Source organism: Xenopus laevis, chromosome 5L, assembly GCF_017654675.1.
Source record: "Xenopus laevis strain J_2021 chromosome 5L, Xenopus_laevis_v10.1, whole genome shotgun sequence".
NCBI lineage: Eukaryota > Metazoa > Chordata > Amphibia > Anura > Pipidae > Xenopus > Xenopus laevis.
Window position 1 is genome coordinate 56,460,893 of NC_054379.1, and position 25,503 is coordinate 56,486,395.

General features: G+C 37.7%; 1 protein-coding gene across 9 annotated transcripts in view; it reads left to right on the plus strand.

Annotated features, from left to right (window-relative positions):
• The first annotated feature begins 11,967 nt into the window (after window positions 1-11,967).
• Window positions 11,968-25,503, plus strand: part of qki.L (QKI, KH domain containing, RNA binding L homeolog) — a 125,642-nt gene continuing 112,106 nt past the window's right edge. The window contains exons 1-2 of one of the 9 annotated variants that reach the window (XM_041562168.1): window positions 11,968-12,676; window positions 12,863-13,014. In XM_041562168.1, the coding sequence (XP_041418102.1) occupies window positions 12,615-12,676; window positions 12,863-13,014 (214 nt within the window). In that variant the 5' untranslated portion in view covers window positions 11,968-12,614. 9 annotated transcript variants of the gene reach the window in all.

Sequence of the window (25,503 nt, forward strand, 5' to 3'; positions counted from 1 at the left end):
AGTCAACATGTCAGGCTTTGGTGGCCTTTCCTCAAATCCGGGCCTGTTACTACAGAAATGATGACCTTTTAGGCACATTAAGTTCAGTATATTGCATTAAGGGGCAGATTTATCAAGGGTCGAATTTCGAAGTACAAAAAAACTTCAAAATTTGACCATCGAATTAAAAAACTTTGAATTCGAATATCGAATTATACGTTTTTTCAACAAATTTGCCAATCCTGCGAACGATTAAATCATTCGAATCAAACTATTCGAACGATTTTAGAAGGTTGTATAAGGTTCCCATAGGCTGACATAGCATTTCGGCAGGTTTAATTTGGCGAAGTATTGAAGTCAATGTTTTTTAAAGAGACAGTACTTTGATTATCGAATGGTCGAATATTCGAACGATTTTTACTTTGAATCGAATCCTAGTATCCTATTAGATGGTCGAAGTATCCAAAAAATTACTTCAAATTTCAAATTTTTTTACTTCGAAAATTCCCTCTAATTCACTTCGACATTTAGGGGCCGATTCACTAAGCTCGAGTGAAGGATTCGAATGAAAAAAATTCGAATTTCGAAGTTTTTTTTGGGTACTTCGACCTTCAAATTGGTTAAATTCGTTCGAATTCGAACGAAATCGAACGAATCGAACGAAAAATCGTTCGACTATTCGACCATTCGATAGTCGAAGTACTTTCCCTTTAAAAAAAACTTCAACCCCCTACTTCGGCAGGTAAAACCTACCGAAGTCAATGTTAGCCTATGGGGAAGGTCCCCATAGGCTTGCCTGTGATTTTTTGATCGAAGGATTTTCCTTCGATCGTTGGATTAAAATCCTTCGAATCGTTCGAACGAAAAATCCTTCGATCGATCGATCGCAGGATTAGCGCTAAATCCTTCGACTTCGATATTCGAAGTCGAAGGATTTCAATTCGAGGGTCGAATTTCGAAGTATTTTTAACTTCGAAATTCGACCCTTAATGAATCTGCCCCTTAGTAAATCTGCTCCTAACTTTATAGTCATATTCATTTTTAGAGTTTATTTCTCCTTTAAGCATCAGGCAGCAGAGCTATCCTCCTTAATAAACTAAATGAGCTCCCAGGACTAGATAATTTATTTGAACACTTACCATACGCAATATACAATAGCATAAATTCAGCATTAGATAACAGACATCAAGCATGAGAAAATCATTTCTATATATTTTGCTGCTCCCTTTTTTCTTATGACAAGAGTCCATTGAATACCTGTCTTGTGATTCATGGCCCTACTAAACAAGTGACAGTTCCAGTCTCCATCATCTCTCTGTTCAGTTGACATCAGGCCCAGGTACCGATGCCACACAACACCTAAATCTTTCAGTGTCTGGTTTTAAAACATCAATAAACTCACTGTGAACATAAGCTGCATTATTTTCAGCTCCAGACATCTGAACAGTACTATGTGTTGTACACTGATGCTAAGATAAAATGCTTTCTTGCATTGGTAAAACTTTACATACTGTATTCACACATATACGTTATGTGTCTAAAGCTTCTTATAAAGGCAGTATTTACTAAAAAAAATTAATAAACTGATTTGGAACTCACTGGTCTGCATTTAAAGAAAATAGATCAAACATTTTTTAAACTTTTTTATTTTAAAAAATCAGAAAAAATCGGATTTTGATAAATAACCCCCTAAGGGCTAGTCCACACAAGGAGAAATATAGTCACCCAAAGGGCCTAACCTATACAGGTTAATGAAGACCAATTTGCTCCAGATAAAATTGACCATAGTGTGAATGTGATAGGGATATTAGATTGTAAGCTCCACTGGGGCAGGGACTGATGTAAATGATGTATAATCTTTGTAAAGGACTGCACTATAATAAAACCAGAAAATCTATAAAAAAGAATAACATTCTAAAAATTAGCTGAAACACTTTTTAAAATACAACCTATTGCTGGCCTGGATGCAAATTTTTTTTGTGTGTCCATGCCTCTAAATGACACGTGTAACATTTTACTAAAATGTTGAGAAGAAAGCTCAATGACACGTCATGTAGGAACTAGGTACATTGACAATGGCTAATATGGATACATATATATCGTGCATATATGGTAAATAAGAAAGCTTGTCTATTTGTTCTTTATCTGCTGGGACATGGTATGACAAACCTTCTCAGGGACCATCCATCTATGCATTTTTAAATACTTTTGATTCAAAGCACATTAAGCCTCCACATGCAATCACATTTATATCTCAGAACCAAGCCTCATTCATTTGATGTTATTTATAGCACTTACATATTTACACAATGCTTTAAAGAGATTTCATATCATTCACATCAGTCCTTGTGCCAGTGGAGCTTACACTCTATTGAATGTACTCCCTATTAATTTTATCAGGAGCCTTTATGTTTTTGGAGTGTGGGAGAAAAACCATACAGGCACTGGGAGAACCCACAAACTCTTTGCATCTATGTAAGAAGAATGTAAAGAGTTTTTTTTACACACACAGGGCATTATTGACTGGAGCTCAAGTGCTTGTTAAGTGAGCATGATGGGGGATACTCTTAAGAATAAACATTCAACTAGGTGGGAAAATCAGAAGAGAAGCCTGTGCTCCATAGGCCAAAAGAGTGCAGAAAAAGGGTACTAACTCTGGATTTAATTTACAAAGTAATACTTGGTAGTATTTTTTATACTTCCTAATTTATAAATGGCATCTAAAAAGATATCTAATTCCGCAAACCTCTTCCATCCCTTTGAGACCTGTAAAAAGGCATTTGATCTAATTTGGTCTGCTAAATATGGTAGCAGACCTTCTTGGCGACTTCTAATATGTTTATATTTAACAGCAGTTAGTATTACTTAATGATTTCAAGGAGAATAAACAAAACCTTTTACAACATTTTTACAAATGTTAAAAAAAATCTAGTACCTACTTTCTAACATTTCTACAGAGTTAAAAAAATTATCTGCAAACAACATATCCCAGAAACGCCCAGAGTAATCTACTTTGTGAATTTCTATGTGAACACAGACATGTAGTGGTTCAGTTATTTTGTGTCTAGTAAAATAAGAAAAGACTTGTTATTCTGCATTCTTAATCACAGTCATAGAAAAACATGTAGTCAAAAAGATAAAGCCTGACGTTTCTTGTGGTTTGCCCTTTATTCTACAAATTCTAGTTACTCTAGCATTCTGCAACAGAAGACTCTTGTCCTATTCCTAAGAAGGGGAAGTTTAGTTCTCATCTAGGTTTTGAGCTCATATAATTATGTATTAGAAAGTACTGTAATGTACTATGATACCTGCTGTTGACACTAGTAACACTCACAACCACTTTCATCAGTATGTGATGCAGAAAGTCTGAATATGCAATTACCCTCAAAAATGTTCTTATTCATTACTGTGAGGGGTGATTTTTTACTGTGACCCTAAAAATTGCACTGAATGAAGGAATTTTGGCCCAGACACAGGGCCGGATTTCCTCCCCGGTTGCCCTTAGGCTGTGCCCCTATGCTCTGCGGTCCTAGCGTCCCTGGGCCGCACGGTCTTACTGCCTGCACTGCCTCCTCCAGCATACCAAGTGCTCCTTACAAAGCAGGTGTGCGGCATGCCGCACCTCATATTGTGCCTCCCTGGGCCTTTGTGGCCTCGTCACAAATTCGGGCCTACCCAGACATGCTTGCTTCTTGAACTTCTGTATAGTTGGCAACAGTAAATGGTTTGCTGTCTGTGTCAATAGGTATTTTGCACCAAAAGAATCGCACGCAAACCTGATTCTGACCTGAATCGTGGTCTTTCGCTCCTGAGATGTCAGTGCACCCAAGTCCTCTCTCTCTCTCTCTCTCTCTCTCTCTCTCTCTCTCTCTCTCTATATTTCATTTATATTTTTATATCCTTATAATACAGAAAAGCCATGAATATTTTGTAAATTATATCCTTATAAACAGTGAGTTCTGATGTCATCAGTTATAAACGGTAAGTTCTGATGTCATTTCTGTCACATGACTGACTAAAACTTGTGTATTGTAATAAATAAAGTACCCCCTGTTGCAAAATATGAGGATATTAGAAGTTACCTCGGAGTTCCATGACCTGTATAAAAACACTCGGCCTTGGGTTTTTATATGGTCATGAAACTCCTCTGTAACTTATAATATCCTTATAATTTACAAGAGGGGGTACTTTATTCACTATATCATTTACAAGAGGGGGTACTTTATTCACTATATAAATAGTGCTTAGTGATCAGTTATAATTGTTGTCTATTGATGTAATTTTTGTCACATGACTCACCGACACTTGTGTATATCCTGTAAATTATATAGTGAATAAAGTACCCCCTCTTGTAAATTATAAGGATATTATAAATTACCGAGGAGTTTCATGACCATATAAAAACACGAGGCCGAAGGCCGAATGTTTTTATACAGGTCATGGAACTCCGAGGTAACTTCTAATATCCTCATATTTTGCAACTGGGGGTACTTTATTTATTATAATACACAAGTTTCAGTGAGTCATGTGACAGGAACTCACAGTTTATAAGCATATAATTTACAAGATATTCATAGCTTTGTGTATTATAATACACAAAAGCCATGAATATCTTGTAAATTATATCCTTATAAACGGTGAGTTCTGATGTCATCAGTTATAAATGGTGAGTTCCGATGTCATTTCTGTCACGTGACTCACTAATATATAGTGAATAAAGTACCCCCTCTTGTAAAATATAAGGATATTATAAGTTACCGAGGAGTTTCATGACCATATAAAAACACGAGGCCGAAGGCCGAGTGTTTTTATACAGGTCATGGAACTCCGAGGTAACTTATAATATCCTCATATTTTACAACTGGGGGTACTTTATTAATTATAATACACAAATTTTAGTGAGTCATGTGACAGAAATTACATCACTACTCACCGTTTATAACTGATGACATCACTACTCACCGTTTATAAGGATATAATTTACAGGATATTCATGGCTTTTGTGTATTATATGAGGATATTAGAAGTTACCTCGGAGTTCCATTACCTGTATAAAAACACTCGGCCTTGTGTTTTTATATGGTCATGAAACTCCTCGGTAACTTATAATATCCTTATATTTTACAAGAGGGGGTACTTTATTCACTATATAAACTTTGCTTGTCACATGACATGAAAATGAAATTTGTGTATTATAATAATGCCTGCCCCCACCCCCCGTTTAAGATAAGAAAATTAGAAGTGTCCATGACACTCCTTGGTGACTTATAATACCTTTATATATTAAAACATATATGCACTATATAAACTTTGCTTAGTGATGTCATTGGTTACTATTGGTGCTTAGTTATTTAATTTCTGTCACACGACTCACTGAAACTTAAGTAATATAAAAAATAATGTACCTCCTGTAAAAGAGGAGGAGTTCAATGACCTGCCTTTGGGTGATTATGTCCATGTAATTCAAGGTGTGCAGTGTAATTGTGCATATTTTGATGTATCAGACACAATTGCCAGTGTTAAAAGCAGAGTGCAGCATTTCACTAGCCACAAGTGCTTGTTTGGGCACTAAGGGGCATAGTCTTGTTGCTGCTATTATTACATTGTTATAACAAAACGTACAAAATGCTGGTGTCAAAATGCTAGCGTCAAGACTGTATCCGTCATGTCGTGTTGGATGCACGCTGCGACTACATCAGACATTTCTACAACTAACCTTATCTTGGTTGCATCTGACTTAACACCAGCGTTTCGTCGCGCGGCGTTGGATCGGACCTAAATTCCCCTTGTAGTTCTACCCATAGTTTAGGATATATTTAGGAAGTGGAGACTTACTCTATTGTTTTTATTGCCCTTTGAGATTTGGAGTCCCTTTTGTGTAGCATATCCATTTATAGTTGTGCAAGGTGTATGCTCAAACTTTAAGTCTACCCATAGTTAGTTAGCCAAAAATGTTGTCTATGAAGGCTGGAGTGGCTGGATGTCTAACAGAACAGAATGCAACTTCCTGCTTTTCAGCTCTCTGAGTCAGGCAGCAAATTGAATGAGGGACCACATAGAACATAACTGTTCTGTGAGCTTGAAATAGATTTTTAGCATGCAGCTCAGATTCAAAAGCAAACAGTTATTACCCATGTGCCCCACCCTCAAGTCACTGATTGGTTACTGCCTGGTAACCAATCGGTGGAAAGCAAGAGACCTGCAAAGCAGGAAGTAGTGTTCTGGTTATTATGTTAGATGTCCAATCACTCAAGCCTTTATAGATTAAATTTTTGCCTAACTAACTCATAATTTAAAAAACAAGAATGCTACCTTATTTATTAAAAAATCCAAATATAAAAATCCTAAACAAAAACTTGAATGAATGAAATTGTTGAAACAACTTGAATACCTTGTAAGTTTACAAGCCAAAAAAAACTTAAAAAACACAAAATCGCTAAATTGTTGTCATTTTGCCTAGGAAAACTCCCATTGACTTCTGCCTGACCTAGCATGCTTTTAGATGCCAAAGTTTTACATTCAAGTTTTTTATTTTATTAAGTTATAATTCCAGTTCATGAGTTTTAGTGCAAAGGAACTTAAATCACAGTAAAAACCCAAATTCAAAAGTTATTAAATCGCCCCATAGTGTAGTGTTTTGAATAAATAATCATTATTTCAGTGACTATACATAAAGATGTCAACAACTTTTGTGGCTAATCACATTGCATGAATGATAGCCTATCATAAGGTGATAGCAAGATAAGGGAGTTTTGATCTGTGTTTTAATCTTGATTATGCCATGATCCTCAGATTGTTCAGTTAAATTACTTTGTTTGCAAATGGTTTGCATGGTATGCTATGTTCATAGGGCATTTTATGCCAGTTTAAAATAAGAAAGCCCTGATGCAACCACCATCTTTTATAGTTGCCAACAGTAATAGAGAAAGCATAGGGCCTATATATAATATGAAGAACAGAACATAGGCACAGCTGAAATAGTTGTACCAACAGCTTAATGACTTATACACATCTTGCAATGCATGAGACTATGTAATATGTAAGCACCGAGCATTTACATGTGAAAAGTTTGGGAACCCCTCTCACCTTGCATAACAATTTACTCCACTTTCAACAAAAAAGATACAATAGTGGTATGTCTTTCATTTTCCAGGAACATCTGAGTACTGGGGTGTTTTCTGAACAAATATTTTTAGTGAAGCAGTATTCAGTTGTATGAAATTAAATCAAATGTGAAAAACTAGCTGTGCAAAAATGTGGGTACGCTTGTAATTTTGCTTATTTGAATGCATGTAACTGCTCAATACTGATTACTGGCAACACCAAAATGGTTGGATTAGCTGGTTAAGCCTTGAACTTCATAGGCAGGTGTGTCCAATCATGAGAAAAGTTATTTAAAGTGGCCAGTTGCAAGTTGTGCTTCTGTTTGACTCTCCTCTGAAGAGTGACAGCATGGGATCCTGAAAGCAACTCTCAAAAGATCTGAAAACAAAGATGGTTCAGTATTATGGTTTAGGGAAAGGCTACAAAAAGCTATCTCAGAGGTTTAAACTGTCAGTTTCAACTGTAAGGAATGCAATCGGGAAATGGAAGGCCACAGGCACAGTTGCTGTAACACCCAGGTCTGGCAGGCCAAGAAAAATACAGGAGCGGCATTTGCGGAGGATTGTGAGTATGATTACAGACAACCCAAAGATCACCTCAAAGACCTGCAACAACATCTTGCTGCAGATGGTGTATCTGTACATCATTCTACAATTCAGTGCAATTTGCACAAAGAAAATCTGTATGGCAGGGTGATGAGAAAGAAGCCCAAACTTTTTCATATGACTGTACATGCTATACATGGCTATAGTCATGATTGCTTCAAATTAAACATTCAATTTTGGCACATATAAATAAAAGTAATATATGTTTTATACTGGCTACAATGCACTTACAATGTAATCACCAATAATAAGAAGATACCTTTATGTATTCCATGCAAGTTATTTTTATGCATTTATAAGAAATAATCCCCCATATGTAATAAAATGAGCTAAATTTGCCCAGGAGCAGTAACTCATAGCAACCAATAAGATGTTTGCTTTTAAACAGGTGACCAGCAAATGCTACCTGCTGATTGGTTGCTATTGGTTACTGCTCCTGGGCAAACTAAGGCCTTTTATTACATAACCCCCAAAGTATGCTAAAATGTCTCCTATATTGAAGAACATCAGAAGTGTCACAAACTCATATAAAACACAGTAGTGGTAATTTACGCACCCTGTGATGCAAGTGCAAAAATGTTTTAGGGCTAGTCCACACGGGGAGATAGCGACGCGTTTGCGGTCGCGGCGACAAAGCGCCGCGACAGTCGCCGCGACCGGCGCAGGCGACAGTTTTGTATGGGCGCCTATGTAAAAACGCCTGTGCTAACCACACGAGGCAATGCGCTTTTCAACAGTCGCCTGAAAATGCCTCGCCAGGCTTTTTCAGGCGACTGTTGAAAAGCGCATCGCCTCGTGTGGTTAGCACAGGCGTTTTTACATAGGCGCCCATACAAAACTGTCGCCTGCGCCGGTCACGGCGACTGTCGCGACCGCAAACGCGTCGCTATCTCCCCGTGTGGACTAGCCCTTAGGGTTTTCATGTATTTACTGTATTACTGAAGGGAGTCACAAGACTCTGAGTTCCAAAACAGCTCAGTGGCTGTTTGCACAATACACCATGCAGCATGCAAAGTGGAAAAATGGCTGATTGTGACTTTCTTTGCACTGTGCTCACTGCAGGGTGTATTGTAAATAACAACTAGAATGTTAGGTTGTATTGTCTCAACATAGATGACATTATTATTCTAACTTTATCAGACACTAGGAAACTTTGCATCCTGAGTGTTGAATTAAAGAATGAAGGTGAACTATCCCTTTAATGTGCTTAGAGGGATACTGTCATGGGAAAACATTTTTTTTTCCACAATGCATCAGTTAATAGTGCTGCTGCAGCAGACCATTGCACTGAAATCTGTTTTTCAAAAGAGTAAACTGATTTTTTTTTATATTTAACTTTGAAATCTGACATGGGTCTAGACATATTTCCCAGGAGCCCCCAGTCATGTGACTTGTGCTCTGATAAACTTCAGTCACTCTTTTCTGCTGTACTGAAAGTTTGAGTGATACAATCTTGCGACCCCCCCCCCCCCCAGCAGCCTAACAACAGAATAATGGGAAAATAACCAGATAGCAGCTGACTGACAAGAGATAACAGCTCTCTGGTAGATCTAAGAACAGCACTCGGTAGTAAAAATCCAGGGAGATTATTCACCCCAGCAACAAATCTCCTCTTCTTCAGGGCAACAATCTCCCCGAACTGCAACCCCCTGCCCTCTGAGTATATGGTATAGTGAATTATTTGCAGTGTAATCAGTGCAGTTTAGAGATAAAAAGGACACCACAACAATCATGACAGAATCCCTTTAAAGGAAAACTATACCCTCAAACAAAGTAGGCCTCTACAAAAAATATACTACATGAAACAGCTCATGAGTAAAACCCTGCAATATCTAAGTAAAACAATTGTTATAAAATTAAGCTTTTTTGGTAGTATGTGCTATTAGGTAATCCTAAATAGAAAAGTGCCATTTTAAGTACTAAAGACTGCCCCTGAGATCATACAATTTATGGTATGCACAAACAGCTACATGCTAGGTCACATCAGCCAATTAATGGACAAAGTTGTGCCTTTTACTTCCACACTTCTTCCTGTTACAGTTAGAGCTGCATTATTTCCTGTCAGGTGACAGGAAATATATATATATATATATATATATATATATATATATATATATTCCAGTTTGGTAAAATAATGTAATAGACCACTTATTATGATATAAACTGTTTTGGTAAAAGCTGTTGGTTAATTCATTTTGGGTGTTTAGTTTTCCTTTAGGAAATATTTTTTTCCTATAGAAATAATACCAAAAATGAACATCCATGTTTATGAGCCCTAATTAAGCCAACAATTACTACATTTATTTCAGCTGTGGTCACCATTAAATATATTATACACTGTGTGTGTATACAAATCTAAAGCAGAACCGTTTTAGATTGTATGCTCTTGTGGACATACATAACTAGCATAACTTGTTTGTGTTCTATTAAAAAGTTTGTTATTGATGAAATATGAATACAGTAGGAATTGACCTCTAATTTGTGTTGCATAAAGAACCAACAGTGAAAAATCATATCTATTGCACTTAGAGGTCACAGCCTTCTGAAGGTGACACTTTTCATCAGATGTATAATGAAGTGCTTGAACTTACATCTATGGCAGAATCCCACCTACTGCATAAAGGGAGCTTAACGCCTCTATGTTATGCTAGTTTAGAAAATACATGATTTGTACCAATGGTTTTACAGAGGTGGCAAACTGCTGCCTCTTAGAGTGATAGTAAGCCTTCAGTTGGGTCTGCAAAATAGCAAAAGTGTTACAAAGTTACAATAAATTAATATGGTAGAATTAATACCTTTGTAGTTTGTGTACTACATTATAGTTTTGAAAAAAATCAGCAATCCATTATATACATGTGCATTTAATCATCTAAAGACATACATGTAAATATGTGTGTGTGTATATATATATATATATATATATGATTTTTTTCTGCAAGGTCTTCCCCTACGGGTTTGGGTACACACTCACCCGGACTACTCGTTCAACTCGGTGAGTGCGGCACCTCCCTTATTTGATCAGTGATTGTTAACATTTGGTTATCCAGAAGCGCAAGACCTGGGGTATATACACCCAGGTCACCGTAAACATAGGGTGAGCATGTATAATATGTATACATGAAAAAACATATAGACTTCTTAAGAAGAGAGCTCTTTTGCAGCCAGCCCAAAATTATTAAGTGAACATTTTTAGCGCTTTATATAATTTACAATTGATACATTGGAGCTGAGCAATATCATGTTACTTTGTATATAAATTATCATTTTGACTGTTTATATCTGAAATTACAGAATAAAGCAAAGCCTTGTGAGCTCGGGGAAGTATAATATTGTACACAGAATTTTCTAGACACAGTGAATCCCTCTCCATACAGACAAGTCTCTGTCCGTGGAAAGTATGTTGAGGGACTCACTGTGCCCAGACATTCCATGTACAAAATTGCTCAATATTATGTTGTGCTCCATCAGGATAAACATAGTATTATCTTTAACATTGATTCATCTGCCACTATGTCATTCATGTATTTCTATAGCGCCAACAAGTTCTGCAGCGCATCATGCGCATGCTAAAAAAGTCTCTCTGGGTTACCATGGATTCTACTAGTCTAAGCACGTTGATTGATTACTGAATAATTAGATTCAGAAGAGTAAAAAATGAAAAGTAAACAGATTTTTTTGCTTGAGGTTATACTTCTGCAACCAAATGCTGGGGGTATAGCCGACTTGTTATATTTCACAGGACTGTGACACTTTCCATACATACATGAAATGGGAGGCCCGAACTGAGCCCCTGCAGCTATTGTTGGACTACAACTACCAGCCCCTCCTGGATGACAGACAGGGGATGCTAGGGTTGCAACCTGTGGCATTCAATATGGGCTTCCTGTATGATATCCACTCAGGGTCAGCCTCAGTTCTGGTAGTGAACCAGTGCAGCTAGTCGCACGCCATATAGTTGCATTAGAAGTACAGTAGCGCGCTGCACACATCAACCGATGCGACACTATGTACTACTGTACATCTTCCAAGTGACGCTGCCTATGGACTTAAGGACCATTCTAGTCGTATAACAGCGGAACTGTCATTTTATACCACGCAGGTTTATATTCGGGTCTGCATCGCAGCAAAACAACATCTTTAAAATAAATAGCTCTGTCACTGCCTGTGCACCCCCTCCTCCGGAAAATAGTCTCATATATGTCTCTCACGCCAACCATTACCAGCGGGATAAACAGCCAAAAAGGTAAAGATCCCCACTCTGTCTGAACGATCCACCCTACTCCCCCTAACCTCCCCTTCCCCGTTTGGCTCCGCCTCATTCTCTCCCCCCAGTTCTCCGCCTATCCCCTCCACTCCCCGCCTTCCACCCTTTTCCTCTCTCTCGCTGCCGCCTGAACTGAATCGAACTCCACAAGAGGGAGAAGCGGCTTGAAGGAGCACACAGCACGGGTAGGGTTGGAAGGAGAGCGGCTTCACTGTGCCCTGGTTTATAAGTAACTACACATTCGCAGGCACCCACTAAGGTTTGTTATTCAAACGGGAAACCTAAGCAGCTTGAGGCAGAGCGGAGAGTCGAAGGAGGAAGCGGCCGTGACCCGAGTAACCAGACTAGCCAAGCGCTTTCTCCACTTCGCCGCATCCCAGACCTTTTTTTTTAAGGAAAAGAGATCGGCGACAAGTACGAGCGACAGGACTCGGAGGGAAGGCTTTCTCGTCTATTTGTGTTCGTCTTTTATTGTTCCCCCATCTTCTCTGTCCTCGCAGCCTCTTTTCCAGAGACTTTGCCATACACTGTGCATATACACTATTTCCACGGCGGGATCCTTCGCTGTGACAGGGATTCCCACGGACAATTCGCCCGATCTACGGCCGAAGCCACATTAAACCCGATTCCGGCGCTCGCTTCTTTTCCCACCTCCTTTCTACATGTTTTTTGGACACGCAGGGGGCGACATAAGGAACAGTGCAGCTCCTGCATTTGGCCTCTTGTAAGTTTTGTATTTTATCTTCCTTTCTAGAATACCTTCACATTTTTATATAGAAAACATACGTAACTTCTTTTTTTTTACCTTGGGAAGTTTTCAACTCCCTTTGTGTGAGTTAGTCGTGCATTTTTTTTTTAATTTTTTTTGTACAGATTTTTTTTTATTTTCTTTGTGTTTTTATTTCTTGAGAGATTGGAATATGGTTGGAGAAACGGAAACAAAGGAGAAACCGAAGCCGACTCCAGACTATCTAATGCAACTAATGAACGACAAGAAGCTGATGAGCAGCCTGCCCAACTTCTGCGGGATATTTACCCACCTAGAGAGACTCTTGGATGAAGGTTTGTAGCTGCCTTTGCTTTCTTGTCCCTTACCAGATATTTCTGTTGCCACAGGATATGAACATATATATATATAATACACAAAAGCCATGAATATCTTGTAAATTATATCCTTATAAACGGTGAGTTCTGATGTCATCAGTTATAAACGGTGAGTTCTGATGTCATTTCAGTCACATGACGCACTGAAATTTGTGTATTATAATAAATAAAGTACTCCCAGTTGTAAAATATGAGGATATTAGAAGTTACCTCGGAGTTCCATGACCTGTATAAAAACACTCGGCCTTCGGCCTCGTGTTTTTATATGATCATGAAACTCCTCGGTAACTTATAATATCCTTATATTTTACAAGAGGGGGTACTTTATTCACTATATATATATATATATATATATATATAGATCCATGTGCTGGAAGAGCTTCCTATATTGTTATATAAAGGCCAAGTTCACACACACACTATGCACATTTACATTTTATAACATTCACATGTACTCCTATGCAAAATGTATGAACCTTGTTAGAAGTTCTATTTACTTGTTTGTCTGTAAGCTCTTGTCATCAGATATCAATCATTTTAGGCGGAGAGAGGCTCCCTGCAGTGTCCTTCCATAGACAAAGTGACAGGATGTCTGATGGGCATAGATATAATGCTCTCACTTATGATCAAAGGCTTCTATCTCTGATATAGCTAATTCTAGTAAGTGCTTCAGTGCATTACCCACAGTGCTCTATGTTGTTGCCTCTTTTCTTATTTTAGGGATTTTGTGTTTTAGGTTTTTGTATACTATCCAAACTAGAAGCCCGTAAAGTCGCATGCTGTCTGAGAAATGAAAAGTATAGGTGCATGCAGCACTTTCCATGTGGTATTCGTTATAAGATATTAATTATAAAGAGATGAGATTTGTCTACTCTTTGGGATTCCACATAGAACTCCACCGTGTATTTGTTAAACTACAACTCCTTGTGTTTACCAGGGTACAAGCTGTCGGTGGTTGCTGGTATTTGTAGTTAAATAACGAGGGCCAAAGGAAGCAAATCTTTTGTATACATTGTTTCAACAGTAACAATAGAGAATGTTTTGTTGATTGTTATGGTAGTACAAGTCGGTTCTCCCAGTCAGTAGCAGTTGCTTCCTTGGTAAATAGTCTAAGTAACCTCTTTGAGGTTCTGGTGTGAGGATGCAGAGTTTGGTTTTTGTAGAAGGGCCCTCCCCACCCACAAAGACATGCCTGTGCTGGCCATGTGATCTGAAGGAATGTTGGTTTATCTGCTGGTTACTGAACTCTCGTGATGCAATTGAGAGAAAGGGGTGGGGGTTATAGTGTCTGCTGCCATGAAAAACTGTACATTACAATTTGTCCAACACGCCAGATTTTCCTCTTGACTACTACTACCCTGAAATATATTTAGTAGGGCACATGTGACTAGCATAGTTTGTTTATTTACCCTGTTGGGGCATTGCATTTCCTGTATTTATAGTGAAAGTGTTTCAACTAACAGATGTTAGCAGAGGCACATTTTTTTTCCATGGGCCTCCGAACAAAGTCATTTTCTTGCACACAGACTAAAAATAGAATGTCTAGTTATATTCATCATCCTTTTAAAATTGGGGTTCCTCTGATTAACTTCAGCAGCTTGGGCTGTTGCTTGCACTTGTTCAGTTTAAAGCGCTTTTTCCACATAACCCTTCAGCCTTTTTTTCTTAGAATATTGCAGCTTTTGTTATTGGGATGCTTTTATTGCAAAGGGTAATGTATACAGTCAGTGCTGAATATGAAACACGTATATTTGTAGTTTGAATATTATAGCATTCATGGTAAGGGTGTTTGGATAAAGACTGCAGCACAGATCTCCAGACTGGGTGGGAGGTTATCTGAAAGATGAGGGAGGTAGATTGTAATGGAATGTGTTGAACGCTCAAAATGGAAAAGCAGGCAGTGAGTTAAAATAACAGTTTTATTGTAAGATGCATGTCTTTTGTATATTACTGTAAAGTAATATTGATCTGGGAAGCAAAAGTGCAGCAATTGAGTTATTTATACCTTGTCATTTTGTAGACCAAGGTAATCCGAGGTTAACGCAAAATAGAAACAATTTATTTATCTTTATACAGTATCTTGTCAGAGGGCTGTATGCTAATAAAATAAGATATTGTATCTCCATAAAGCATTTTGAGTGGCAACAGTTATGCAGTTTGTCAGATTAAAAACAAACATTCTTCTAATGTAAGCCTGTTTAGCGTTTCTGATTCCAATTACCTTTTTAAAACACCCTTCTTTTTATATGCGAACATAAGCCCCTAATTGAAAGCTGCTTCTGTGGTTGCTTTTCCATTTAATAAATTGACAGTTTTGCCTTTGCTGCTGTTTGCTGTTAAAGAGGTCAGTGACTTTGGCCTATCCGCCCACGAGAAAGAATTCTTTAGGTATCCGTAACTAGATCTTTTGTACTGTTTGGACTAGGTGTGTTTGGTAGTTTTTAAGTCTGGCCTAGTAATGTAGTGCATGCTTGTTTTGTAGCAAATTAATTTCTTTGGAGAAAGTATGTTCTTTGTGATGAATACATTGCTCCAAGTAGGGTTGGATATTGCTCCAAGTAGGGTTTTAACATCCTTTCCAGATTTTGTTGATTTAATGTTTTTGTTTTCTATGAAACTGGTAATTTAGTAATATGCCTTGTTCAAGATAGCACTTCAAAAAATATTTAATTAGTGCTCTCACACAGCCACGACACACTACGAGTTGCTCTATATGTATGTATGTATGTATGTATTTATGTGTGTGTGTATGTGTGTGTGTGTGTATATATATATATATATATATATATATATATATATATATATATATATATATATATATATATATATATATATATATATATATATATACCTATATATATACCTATATATATATATATATATATATATATATATATATATATATACCTATATTTTTTTTTCTTTGTGTGTGGGAGGGCGAGGAGTATCGTTGTAGCTTTTGCAGCTGTTGACTGGCCAAATGTAAATATTTGTCTTGCAAACATTTCAAAAGGCATTTTAATTCCTCTTCAAATTGCATTCTCTTCTTCTCATTCCTCTAATCCTTTGAACTTTTAATGATGGCCAGTGGAATATAAACTATGAAACAGGATTGTCTTTTGTTTTATTTATACACATACATACACATATACATACATATACATACATACACTTACATAAACATAAATACACACTCTCTCTCTCTCTCTCTCTCTCTCTCTCTCTCTCTCTAAACTGCTATTAAGCAGTGTAGATACGGGACTCTATATAGTGATTTATGTCAAGTGACAATGTCTAGGGAAGAACTTTCGTTCTATAAATGTTTACAGTGATGTTAGCATTAGCTTCCACATAAGCCAATGGGACCTTCTATCCTTAAGGTTAAGGCTGAAAAAATTAGCAGATGCAGTCAAAACTGTACAGATGTATATATTTTTATATATCCATTTGTAGAGCAAACTGCCAACCTCCTATCATCTCTATATCTTGAAAGGGTGACTTTATGTTCATATCACAAGTGACAAGATATGCTTGCTACCGTGTCACTGAAATTCAGCATGAATAAAATTAGACAGGAGAAGCTAACACATTTGCATAATTTGAGACCATACATATGGGCATTTCAAAGGAAAGAGAAATGGAGGTAGGGAATTTTAAGAGACTCAGGAGAGTTGAATATCCTGTTGTGGTTTATTTTTCTGAGGCCTGTATTTTCTTAAATTTGTTTCTTTTCAATATTTATTTAAATTGTTGATTTACCATAATATATTTGCTCTTTAGCAGCATACTAACTTTTCTAAAGGTATGCTTACAGTACAGTACGATACCAGTGCTTGAAATCTACTGACTGAAGTTAATGGTCTCTAAATGTCTGCAGTATCCATTCACTGATGTGTTGTGTAATGTTTGTCTGCTGTTCTGCATTTTGTAGAGATTTTCTTGTTTGTTTTTGAGAAAAATAATAGTTGGACAAGCTTCCTAAAGGGTAGATAAATGTACACATATGTTTAGGATTTTACAGTTATCTCTTGAAAGGCAGATCTATTATGGCATTCCTATATTATTTTATATGTGTGTGAGGCATATAGATTGCTCAGCCACAGGGTAAGCATATACACTTATTAAAATGGCTTTTCTGACATCTTGGATCCATTTGTTGGGTATTTGTGTTCTCTGCAGTGTTGTTTGCCTTTAGTGGTTTGAGTTAAATTTGTCTTGTTCCTGTCGTTTCTTCTGGGCCTCCAGTATCAGCTGTGGTTCAAGTAACCCGATGCTGCAAAATGGTTTAAACTAAGGGCTTGGTTGCTCTTCCTGTTTTTGTGACTAGGGTTGTAGATGCTGCAGGAATCTACATGTGTTATGGGAGGGGGGCACTGAAAACTTCTAGGAATGTCCAACAACAACTGATTGTAGAGGGAACAAGAGCACATGAAATGATATGAATGCTGTCTCTTTTGATTCCGAACCACTAAGTGGCGCCAGCAGTTTTTTTTTTTTTTTTATTAGTATGGGTTTATAAAAGAACTCTCTAAGTAAGTGTGTTGTGTATATGCATGGTCATAGTTCTGCAGGGCCTTGTTTGTGAAGAAATACATTATTATGTATATTTGTTTTTGGGTTACTAAAAATGTAAATTATCAAAAGTACCACGCACTTGAAATAATTTTTTGCCATTCACCATCACAGATCATTTGATTCTTTGCAGACTAAAAGCTGAGCAGTTTAGCAGTTTTTGATCATACTGCCCAACTGCCTGGGCATTTATGCCAGGTCAGGGCTGTGTTTTGAAATTTTGCAATCCTCTTTGCAGAACTGTCCTGTTAAAAAATGTCATGCTGATGCAGCATGTTGCCGGGTGCATGGCGCATCTCCGGATGAGGAAATAAAGAGCAGCCACAGCTGCTCTTCACTTCCTGCAGATTCATTTTTCAGGCTGTTGCCCTGAACACACAGGACAATGGACTGTATGGGCGCATATATGGTATTAGTCTTATAAGTAACAACTAATGCACAGCTTTAGTGCCTCACTTAAGGGCAAGCAAGACACGGGTTTAGTGCCTTTTTCACGTTGAGCAGGACTGGGTTCAATCTGCGTTCAAGGGGTGCACCATTACGTTTTAGTATGTCCTCTTTCTAAGCCAATGTATACACTTGATTTTTTGTTGTTGTTAATGATTGAACTTTTAGGCTTTCTATTCAATATCTTTTTGGTTGATGAACTTTTTGGTTCATCATGTTTGCATGATGTAAAATAAATAATGATGAGTTAAATTTTGCACAGCAAAATGTTTAAATAAACACAATAACAAAACAGTTATCCATTTTACTAGGGAAATGTATACTTTTTTATTTTTGCATTAAACAAATAGGATTCACTTTCAAAGCAAGTTTTATTTATACTCATGAAAATAGTTGTACATCCAATTTACCAGCCACTCCTTTTTTAAAGGTGTAAAATATTACACCTTTAAAAAAGGAGTGGCTGGTAAATTGGCTTGTTTTCAAGGGATATACAGATATATGGACAGTATACTTACTATAGAATGGAATGCCTTTTAATTTTTTCGTGTAAAACATGTCTAAGAGGAGAACAACTATGTATATGCATTTTACTTTTTGTTTATTAACGATTTCTACAAGTGGGGACTAAAGGACAGCTCATAGCTAGGCAACATTTTTTTTCCCATTGATTTGTATCTAAATATGTAATGTCTGTGCTGCTGGCGTTTTGTAACTTCCTCACTAGGGATGTAGAGTTGACATTGTTAGGGAAAGGGTTACAAATGTTAAAAAAAAAACAGATACAGGAGGGACAAGGAAACTGCGATACTTTTATCATGGGTTCACAAACTTCCAGGAAGAGGGTCTGTTCCTGAGCTTAGAATACAGTGTTTCCTACTATTGTTTGCCTTGTTGTATGTTGGATCCTAGGGTATGCATTTTATTTTTTCAAAACAATTCTTTCAGCGCATACAGTGCCTGCACTGCTTGATTCAGCTAATTCTTATACTGTACAGTGATTTATTTACTTATACTATATATTTTAATTTCTGCCAAGTTGAGGCATTTTCCTTTCTTTCTGTATTTCTTTGCAAAAAATCTTTTACATTTTTTGATCAAGATTTTCTACATTGGCTTGTCTATAGTACATATTAAATGGTAAAAATATTTTCTTCTTGATCTAGCTATTACACTGGTTGGTGAGACAGTTTGCTGTAGTAAGCATGCATAAGTGCGTTCTTCATGTCAGAGGCAGACTTGTCATTGCTACCAAGCCAGCAGTGGCCTTGTACTTTATCAACCCCTATGTAAAATGCACTGACAGCTGACATAACCTGATGTAGGTTTGTTACACATTAGAAAACCTTTTGAGCATAAATATTTTTGAGGACTGTAAGGAACAGTTGCTGCGTACTGTTTATATCAGTGGTTTTATTGACTTTCTTGGGTGCAAACCCTAGTGGTCATGACTCCTCATTACAGCAGATAAATAAGGAAATATTATGGGTTAAGTGATGTGGCAAGCATTCTATTTTTGGAATAAATCCTGTCATGGAATTTAAAAAAAATATATAGTTGAGGCAAAATAAAGCAATCAATGCCAGAAAACAAGTAGATAAGGAAGCTGTTTTTGTGCCCTTACTCCAAGACTCTTAGGGGGGAATTCACAAAAGGTTGGAAAGTACACATATTCCCAGAAGCTGTCATAGTTTAATGGATTTGTCATAATGACTCTACACTTTAAAAAGTGTAAACGGTAAAGAACTGTCATTGTCATCTTCTCCCCCCTCCCCTGTCGTTAACATCTGAAATGCAATTACCTCTCATTGCAGAGGCAGCGGAGCTCACGGAACCATCTTCAACGATTCGGTAATGTTCATAAGTAAATCCCGTATTGGCGCATGCGCAGTTGGAGCAGTCTTCCGCTTTGTGATAACTGCGCATGCGCCAAAGTGACGAAAATTACTGAAGCATCGGAAGAAGGCCCAGAGATTACCGAAGCACTGAAAGATGGCACCTGTGAGCATGTTGAGGACTATGGATGGTAGGGGTTTTTATAAGCAAAGGGGGTTTAGTTCTCCTTTAAGTATAAATCCCATCCCTCTGTTACTTACCTTTATAGAACTCCCATTACCACTCCTGGCTTCAGCTGGTGGAGAAATGACCAATATTCTCATACCACTGGTTATTTATACATATGAAAATCAACATTTGGTGCTTGTGACTGGAGGTATAGAGGTTTTAGGCATTTCTCTGGTGGTGGAGAACAGCTCAGTTAGCATAATTCGTTCTTCTTTTGCCTCACTAGGAAACTTCTGCAACATCTCGTAGGTTTTACCACTCGCGATTTGATTAATACCAGTGTAGAAGCATTTTTGGGAGATTTGTCACCCTCAATTGGGCAAATATATAGTGGTACGAATCGAAGATTTGTATGTTTCTCTTACCGTGTGTGTGTGTGTGTAGTCTCCCCACATTTTAACCATGGCAATCGGTCGTTTAGTCGATCAGACAGGTTAAAAGATTTCTGTCTGCTTAGATCTCTGCATGTATTGCCTATCTGACAATATCAATGGGGGATTGTCACTGCTATTTGTCAGACATAACTTTTGAACAATTGCTGCCTGTCAATTCATAACCAGAACTTTCTTTTTACTACTTTTTTAATCTGAATGGTAAATTGCTAGACTAAAACAAACGATCGTTTATCGCGCAAAGAATAAAATCTGTGCATCTATGGCTAGTTTTAGACTCAAATCGCAAATTTGTTAAATTAGAAACCAGTCTTGAAGAAAGTTAGGGTAAGGCAGATATAGTGTTTAAAAATGCTTGATACCGCTCTGCGCTGCATATCTTAGACCTAAATGGCAACCGCGATGTAGAGATATACATTTTTGCATTGAAAAGAGCCTGTTACAAGCAGTGACAGGCAGCTTCTATTTTTATAAGTGACAAAAGCCAAGGGGGTCTTCAGTTTTTGTTTCTTAACAGTAAAACTAAGGGCACACTATGTTGTTGAAGTGCCGGTGTAGAAAAGCAGATCCGGTTGTTAGTGTAGTTACATTGACAGACATGGTGTTGGCCCGTGGCAAGCTACACTGAGTGGATTTCACCTCAAAAAAGCAAAAGCATGTACAGGCAGTCCCCAGGTTACATATGTACGTAAGGGGTCTGTAGGTTTGTTTTTAAGTTGAATTCATATGTAATTTGAATACCGGTGGTATTAGCCTAAAGATGAAAGGATGAATTGAGAGTTATGTTTTTAGTGTGGAAAGATCAATTCAGTTAGCTAATTTTTTGTGTGTGCTAGCACACCATATTTTCAGCCAGCTAAATGTGGCTCACAGGCCTTCTTTTGCTACGTTTGAATGGTATGCCAGGCTTCTGAATTATTTGCACCTCTGAGGTTTCCTTATCCAAGGCAGATGATGCTGTAGATCAGAGTTCAGTTCTCTATTGTTCTACCTTGAAGCAGAATCAGATTTTTATTGCTTGCAGCTGTCAGTGCTGGAATGTGCGATTTGTTGCAGGCCATAACTAGTGAAATCTCAGCGGGTGTAAGTTCAGCTTTGTAAATATTAATGTATGAAAGTGCCTAAAATGTTCCAGTAAAACATATATACCTGTAAGCCTATGCTTCATCTCATTTATTGAAAATTACTTACAACTTTACTGTTAATTTATAAATTTGTAAAGCATCTCCCCCACCTCCCAAATTGTTGTATTTTAGGGATAAGCGCAGCCTGAAATATAGAACCAGCTGTCTTCTTGTGAACCAGCCTTTTTTAGATAATTAGCACAGTCATCATGGTGACATTAGACACCTGACCTTTTAGATACATGACCTTTTACAGCTCTCTGTTAGTGAGCACAGAACCATATTTTTCCCTTTGTGTCCATTAATTGTTATGTGGATTTCTGAGTAATTTATTCATATCAGAAAAAATGTATTGATCATTAAGTAAAATTTCTATTCTACTAGCACCACCAATATAAGTGAGTGTAACAGCAGCGTTCCTAGAGGGGGGCGGGCCCTGGTACATGATGCGCAGCCGGGCCCCGACCCCCTCCGTACGACGCGCTGCCGGGTTGATTTCAGTGGCATGCGGCGCTGCCGGGGGGCCCTGAGGGGGTGCGGGCCCTGGCCTGCTCGCACCCCCTGCTCCCCCGGTAGTTCCGCCACTGGAGTGTAAGTTCACAACCCTATACATTTTATTTGCATGGAAATAAGAGATTTTCCTTTTTATTGTTATAAGTAGGTGTTTTTTTTTTCAATTACTGGCTTTGAGGCAAGTTTTGGTTATGAAAAAATGAGGTTTGTGGCCAAACAGAACCTCCTGTATGCTGCCAATCCATTTAGGGCTACCTAATAGCCAATCATTGCCCTTATTTTGCACCCCCAGGAACTTTTTTCATGATTGTGTTGCTCTGTAACTCTTTTTGCATTTGAATGTGGCTCGCTGCTATAAAAGGTTCGGGGACCCTTGTTCTAACCTGTTTACTGGATGCAGTGATATTTTATAAAAAACATAAAAAGAGAACTTGCCAAGATGATCATTGTGCATAAAATAACTGTTTTGATATACATAACAATGTATTCATGTTACTGGTGCTGAATCTGTATGCTGTTTCAAAGCAAATTACTCTGACTGTATGTATTTTTATAGACTTTGTTGCAGAATATTACAGCCCCTGATCGCTAGGCCTTTTTGTCCATGATATTGCTGAATGTCTCCTAATTAGGCCTGTCGTACAGTAAGTTTTGATTTGTGCATGCCTCTATGGCTGACAGGAGAAGCTGGTGTTATGCTAAGTACTTGCACTTCCTGACAGATCTGGCTGATAGGAGTACAGCAGGAGTCTGCTATTGGAAACAATAGGCCTTTGCACAGCTGAATGAACACTTCTCCATGTCAGGACTGGTGAATACAGAGAACCATTTTATTATCGTAACATTAAGTGCTGGGCACCACTGCTTTCTGTATATTCATAAACAAAATGATAAAGCCAGTAGAACCTCTTGTATTGGGTTAGTGATCATTATGACTCTCTGAAACCCAAATGACAATTGCTCTTGTTGTATTCTTAATAGGGATGCACCGAATCCAGGATTCGGTTCGGGATTCGGCCTTTTTCGGCAGGATTCGGCCGAATCCTTCTGTCCGGCCGAACCGAATCCTAATTTGCATATGCAAATTAGGGGCGGGGAGGGAAATTGAGTGACTTTTTGTCAGAAAACAAGGAAGTAAAAAATGTTTTCCCCTTCCCACCCCTAATTGCATATGCAAATTCGGGTTCGGTATTCAGCCGAATCCAAAAAAGTGGATTCGGTGCATCCCTAATTCTTAAAAATGCATTTACTGGAATTCAGCTTGAAATAAGATATAAAATATATATTTATACACTTGTAATCCTACTCCCTAAAAACTTATTTTGGATGTCTTAACTTGGTATAATTTTGCCATGGAGACTGATGTAGCAGCTCTCCAATTTGCAATTTTTATGAATCTGGTTGATAGGGTCTAAATTTCCATGCTTCGATTTGAATAAGATTCTAGAATATGAATAGGAGAGGGCCCAATAGAAAGATGATTAAAAAGTAGCAATAACCCATTTGTAGCCTTACAGAGCATTTGTTTTGTGGATGGTGGCAGTAATCCCTATGTGAAAGTTGGGAAGAACAAAGAAGACAAATAATTAAAAAATATAATTAAAAAACTAAAAGTTCATTGCCCTTATTTTGCACCCCCAGGAACTTTTTTCATGATTGTGTTGCTCCGTAACTCTTTTTGCATTTGAATGTGGCTCACTGCTATAAAAGGTTTGAGGACCCTTGTTCTAACCTGTTTACTGGATGCAGTGATGTTTTATAAAAAACATAAAAAGAGAACTTGCCAAGATGTAAGTGATCCCTATGTGAAAGTTGGAAAGAACAAAGAAGACAAATAATTAAAAAACTAAAAGTTAACCTAAAGATGGACCACCCATTTAATAACTCCTCTTCTTGATCACTACACTAAAGCTGTTGTGGCTATGGCGCATTATGTGTTAGTGGGCAAGTGACACACAAATAGGATTGCTCACTGTTGACTGAAATGGTCAAATTATATTTTTAGGTACAGAGACCTTATGTCTAATATTAATACCTACAAAGTCAGTAAATTGAGTAAAGTGGTTTGTTTCCAGTGGGAAGGTCATTACACAGTAAGGTTACAGCAGTTGTGTGTTTTTTTTAATATAGCCTACTGTCATCAGACTTTGCATTATCTTTTGATTAACATAGAATGAATAACAGAGCAATTTATCTCCCAGACAGCACTGAAAACTGTCAGCTAGTAAGTTGACTCTAATAAATTAGAGGGGAATGGGCTATGTTTTAGGTAGCCATTGCAGGAGAGGAATACTAGTGCTGTAGGGTGGCAGCTGATATTTAGGTTATATGCAGGGTAATTAAGTGAGGAGAAAGAGCTGCAGTTCTCTGCACGCCTGAGTGCGAAAGAACCTTGTCCCTTTACACGCTACCAATTTTAGTGACTTTAACAGATTTTATTGCCAGATGGACAGTAGATGCACACAGTTTGTAAGGATAGCTAGCTACAGATGTCACTTAATGCAGGATAGAGTCTGTTTGTGAAGGTGTAATGTATTGCAGAGCTTCCCAGAATCCCAGCTTTCAACATGATCTTACACTTCATAAATGGCTTGATCAGATTTGAATAATGCATTTCAGCTTGTTTTGATATTTATGTATAGCAACATGTGTCTTGTTTAAATTAACTGAAACCTTTTAAAGAGCATACTTTAAAAAAAAAAACCTTTGCTAATCTAATTTTATTATTTAATATTGCTTTAGTGGGCGCTGTGAGATAAAAATATTTTGACTCAGAAGTGGGACCCTCAATCTGTTCATGATAGGTTTCCATGAGTCCATGTAATATAATAGTCACTAAAATAGAGATGCTTTAGTTTTATACAAATTTGTGGGCAGCGTTATTGGAAGGACATGTTTCCCACATATGAAAAGTTAGTCAAGACAGGCTAAAATACTGGGCATAATTATAGAAGGCACATATACTATGAAAATGTCTTACATTTGCATCTGTAAATGCTTAACCAAAATTTTTCTTAATTATATTTGCAGCTGTAATGGTTTAAGTTAGGGATGCACCGAATCCACTTTTTTGGATTCGGCCTAACCCCCGAATCCTTCACGAAGGATTCGGCCGAATACCGAACCGAATCCGAACCCTAATTTGCATATGCAATTAGGGGTGGGAAGGGGAAAACATTTTTTACTTCCTTGTTTTCTGACAAAAAGTCACGCAATTTCCCTCCCCGCCCCTAATTTGCATATGCAAATTAGGATTCGGTTCGGCCGGACAGAAGGATTCAAATCCGAATCCTACTGAAAAAGGCCGAATCCCGAACGGAATCCTGGATTCGGTG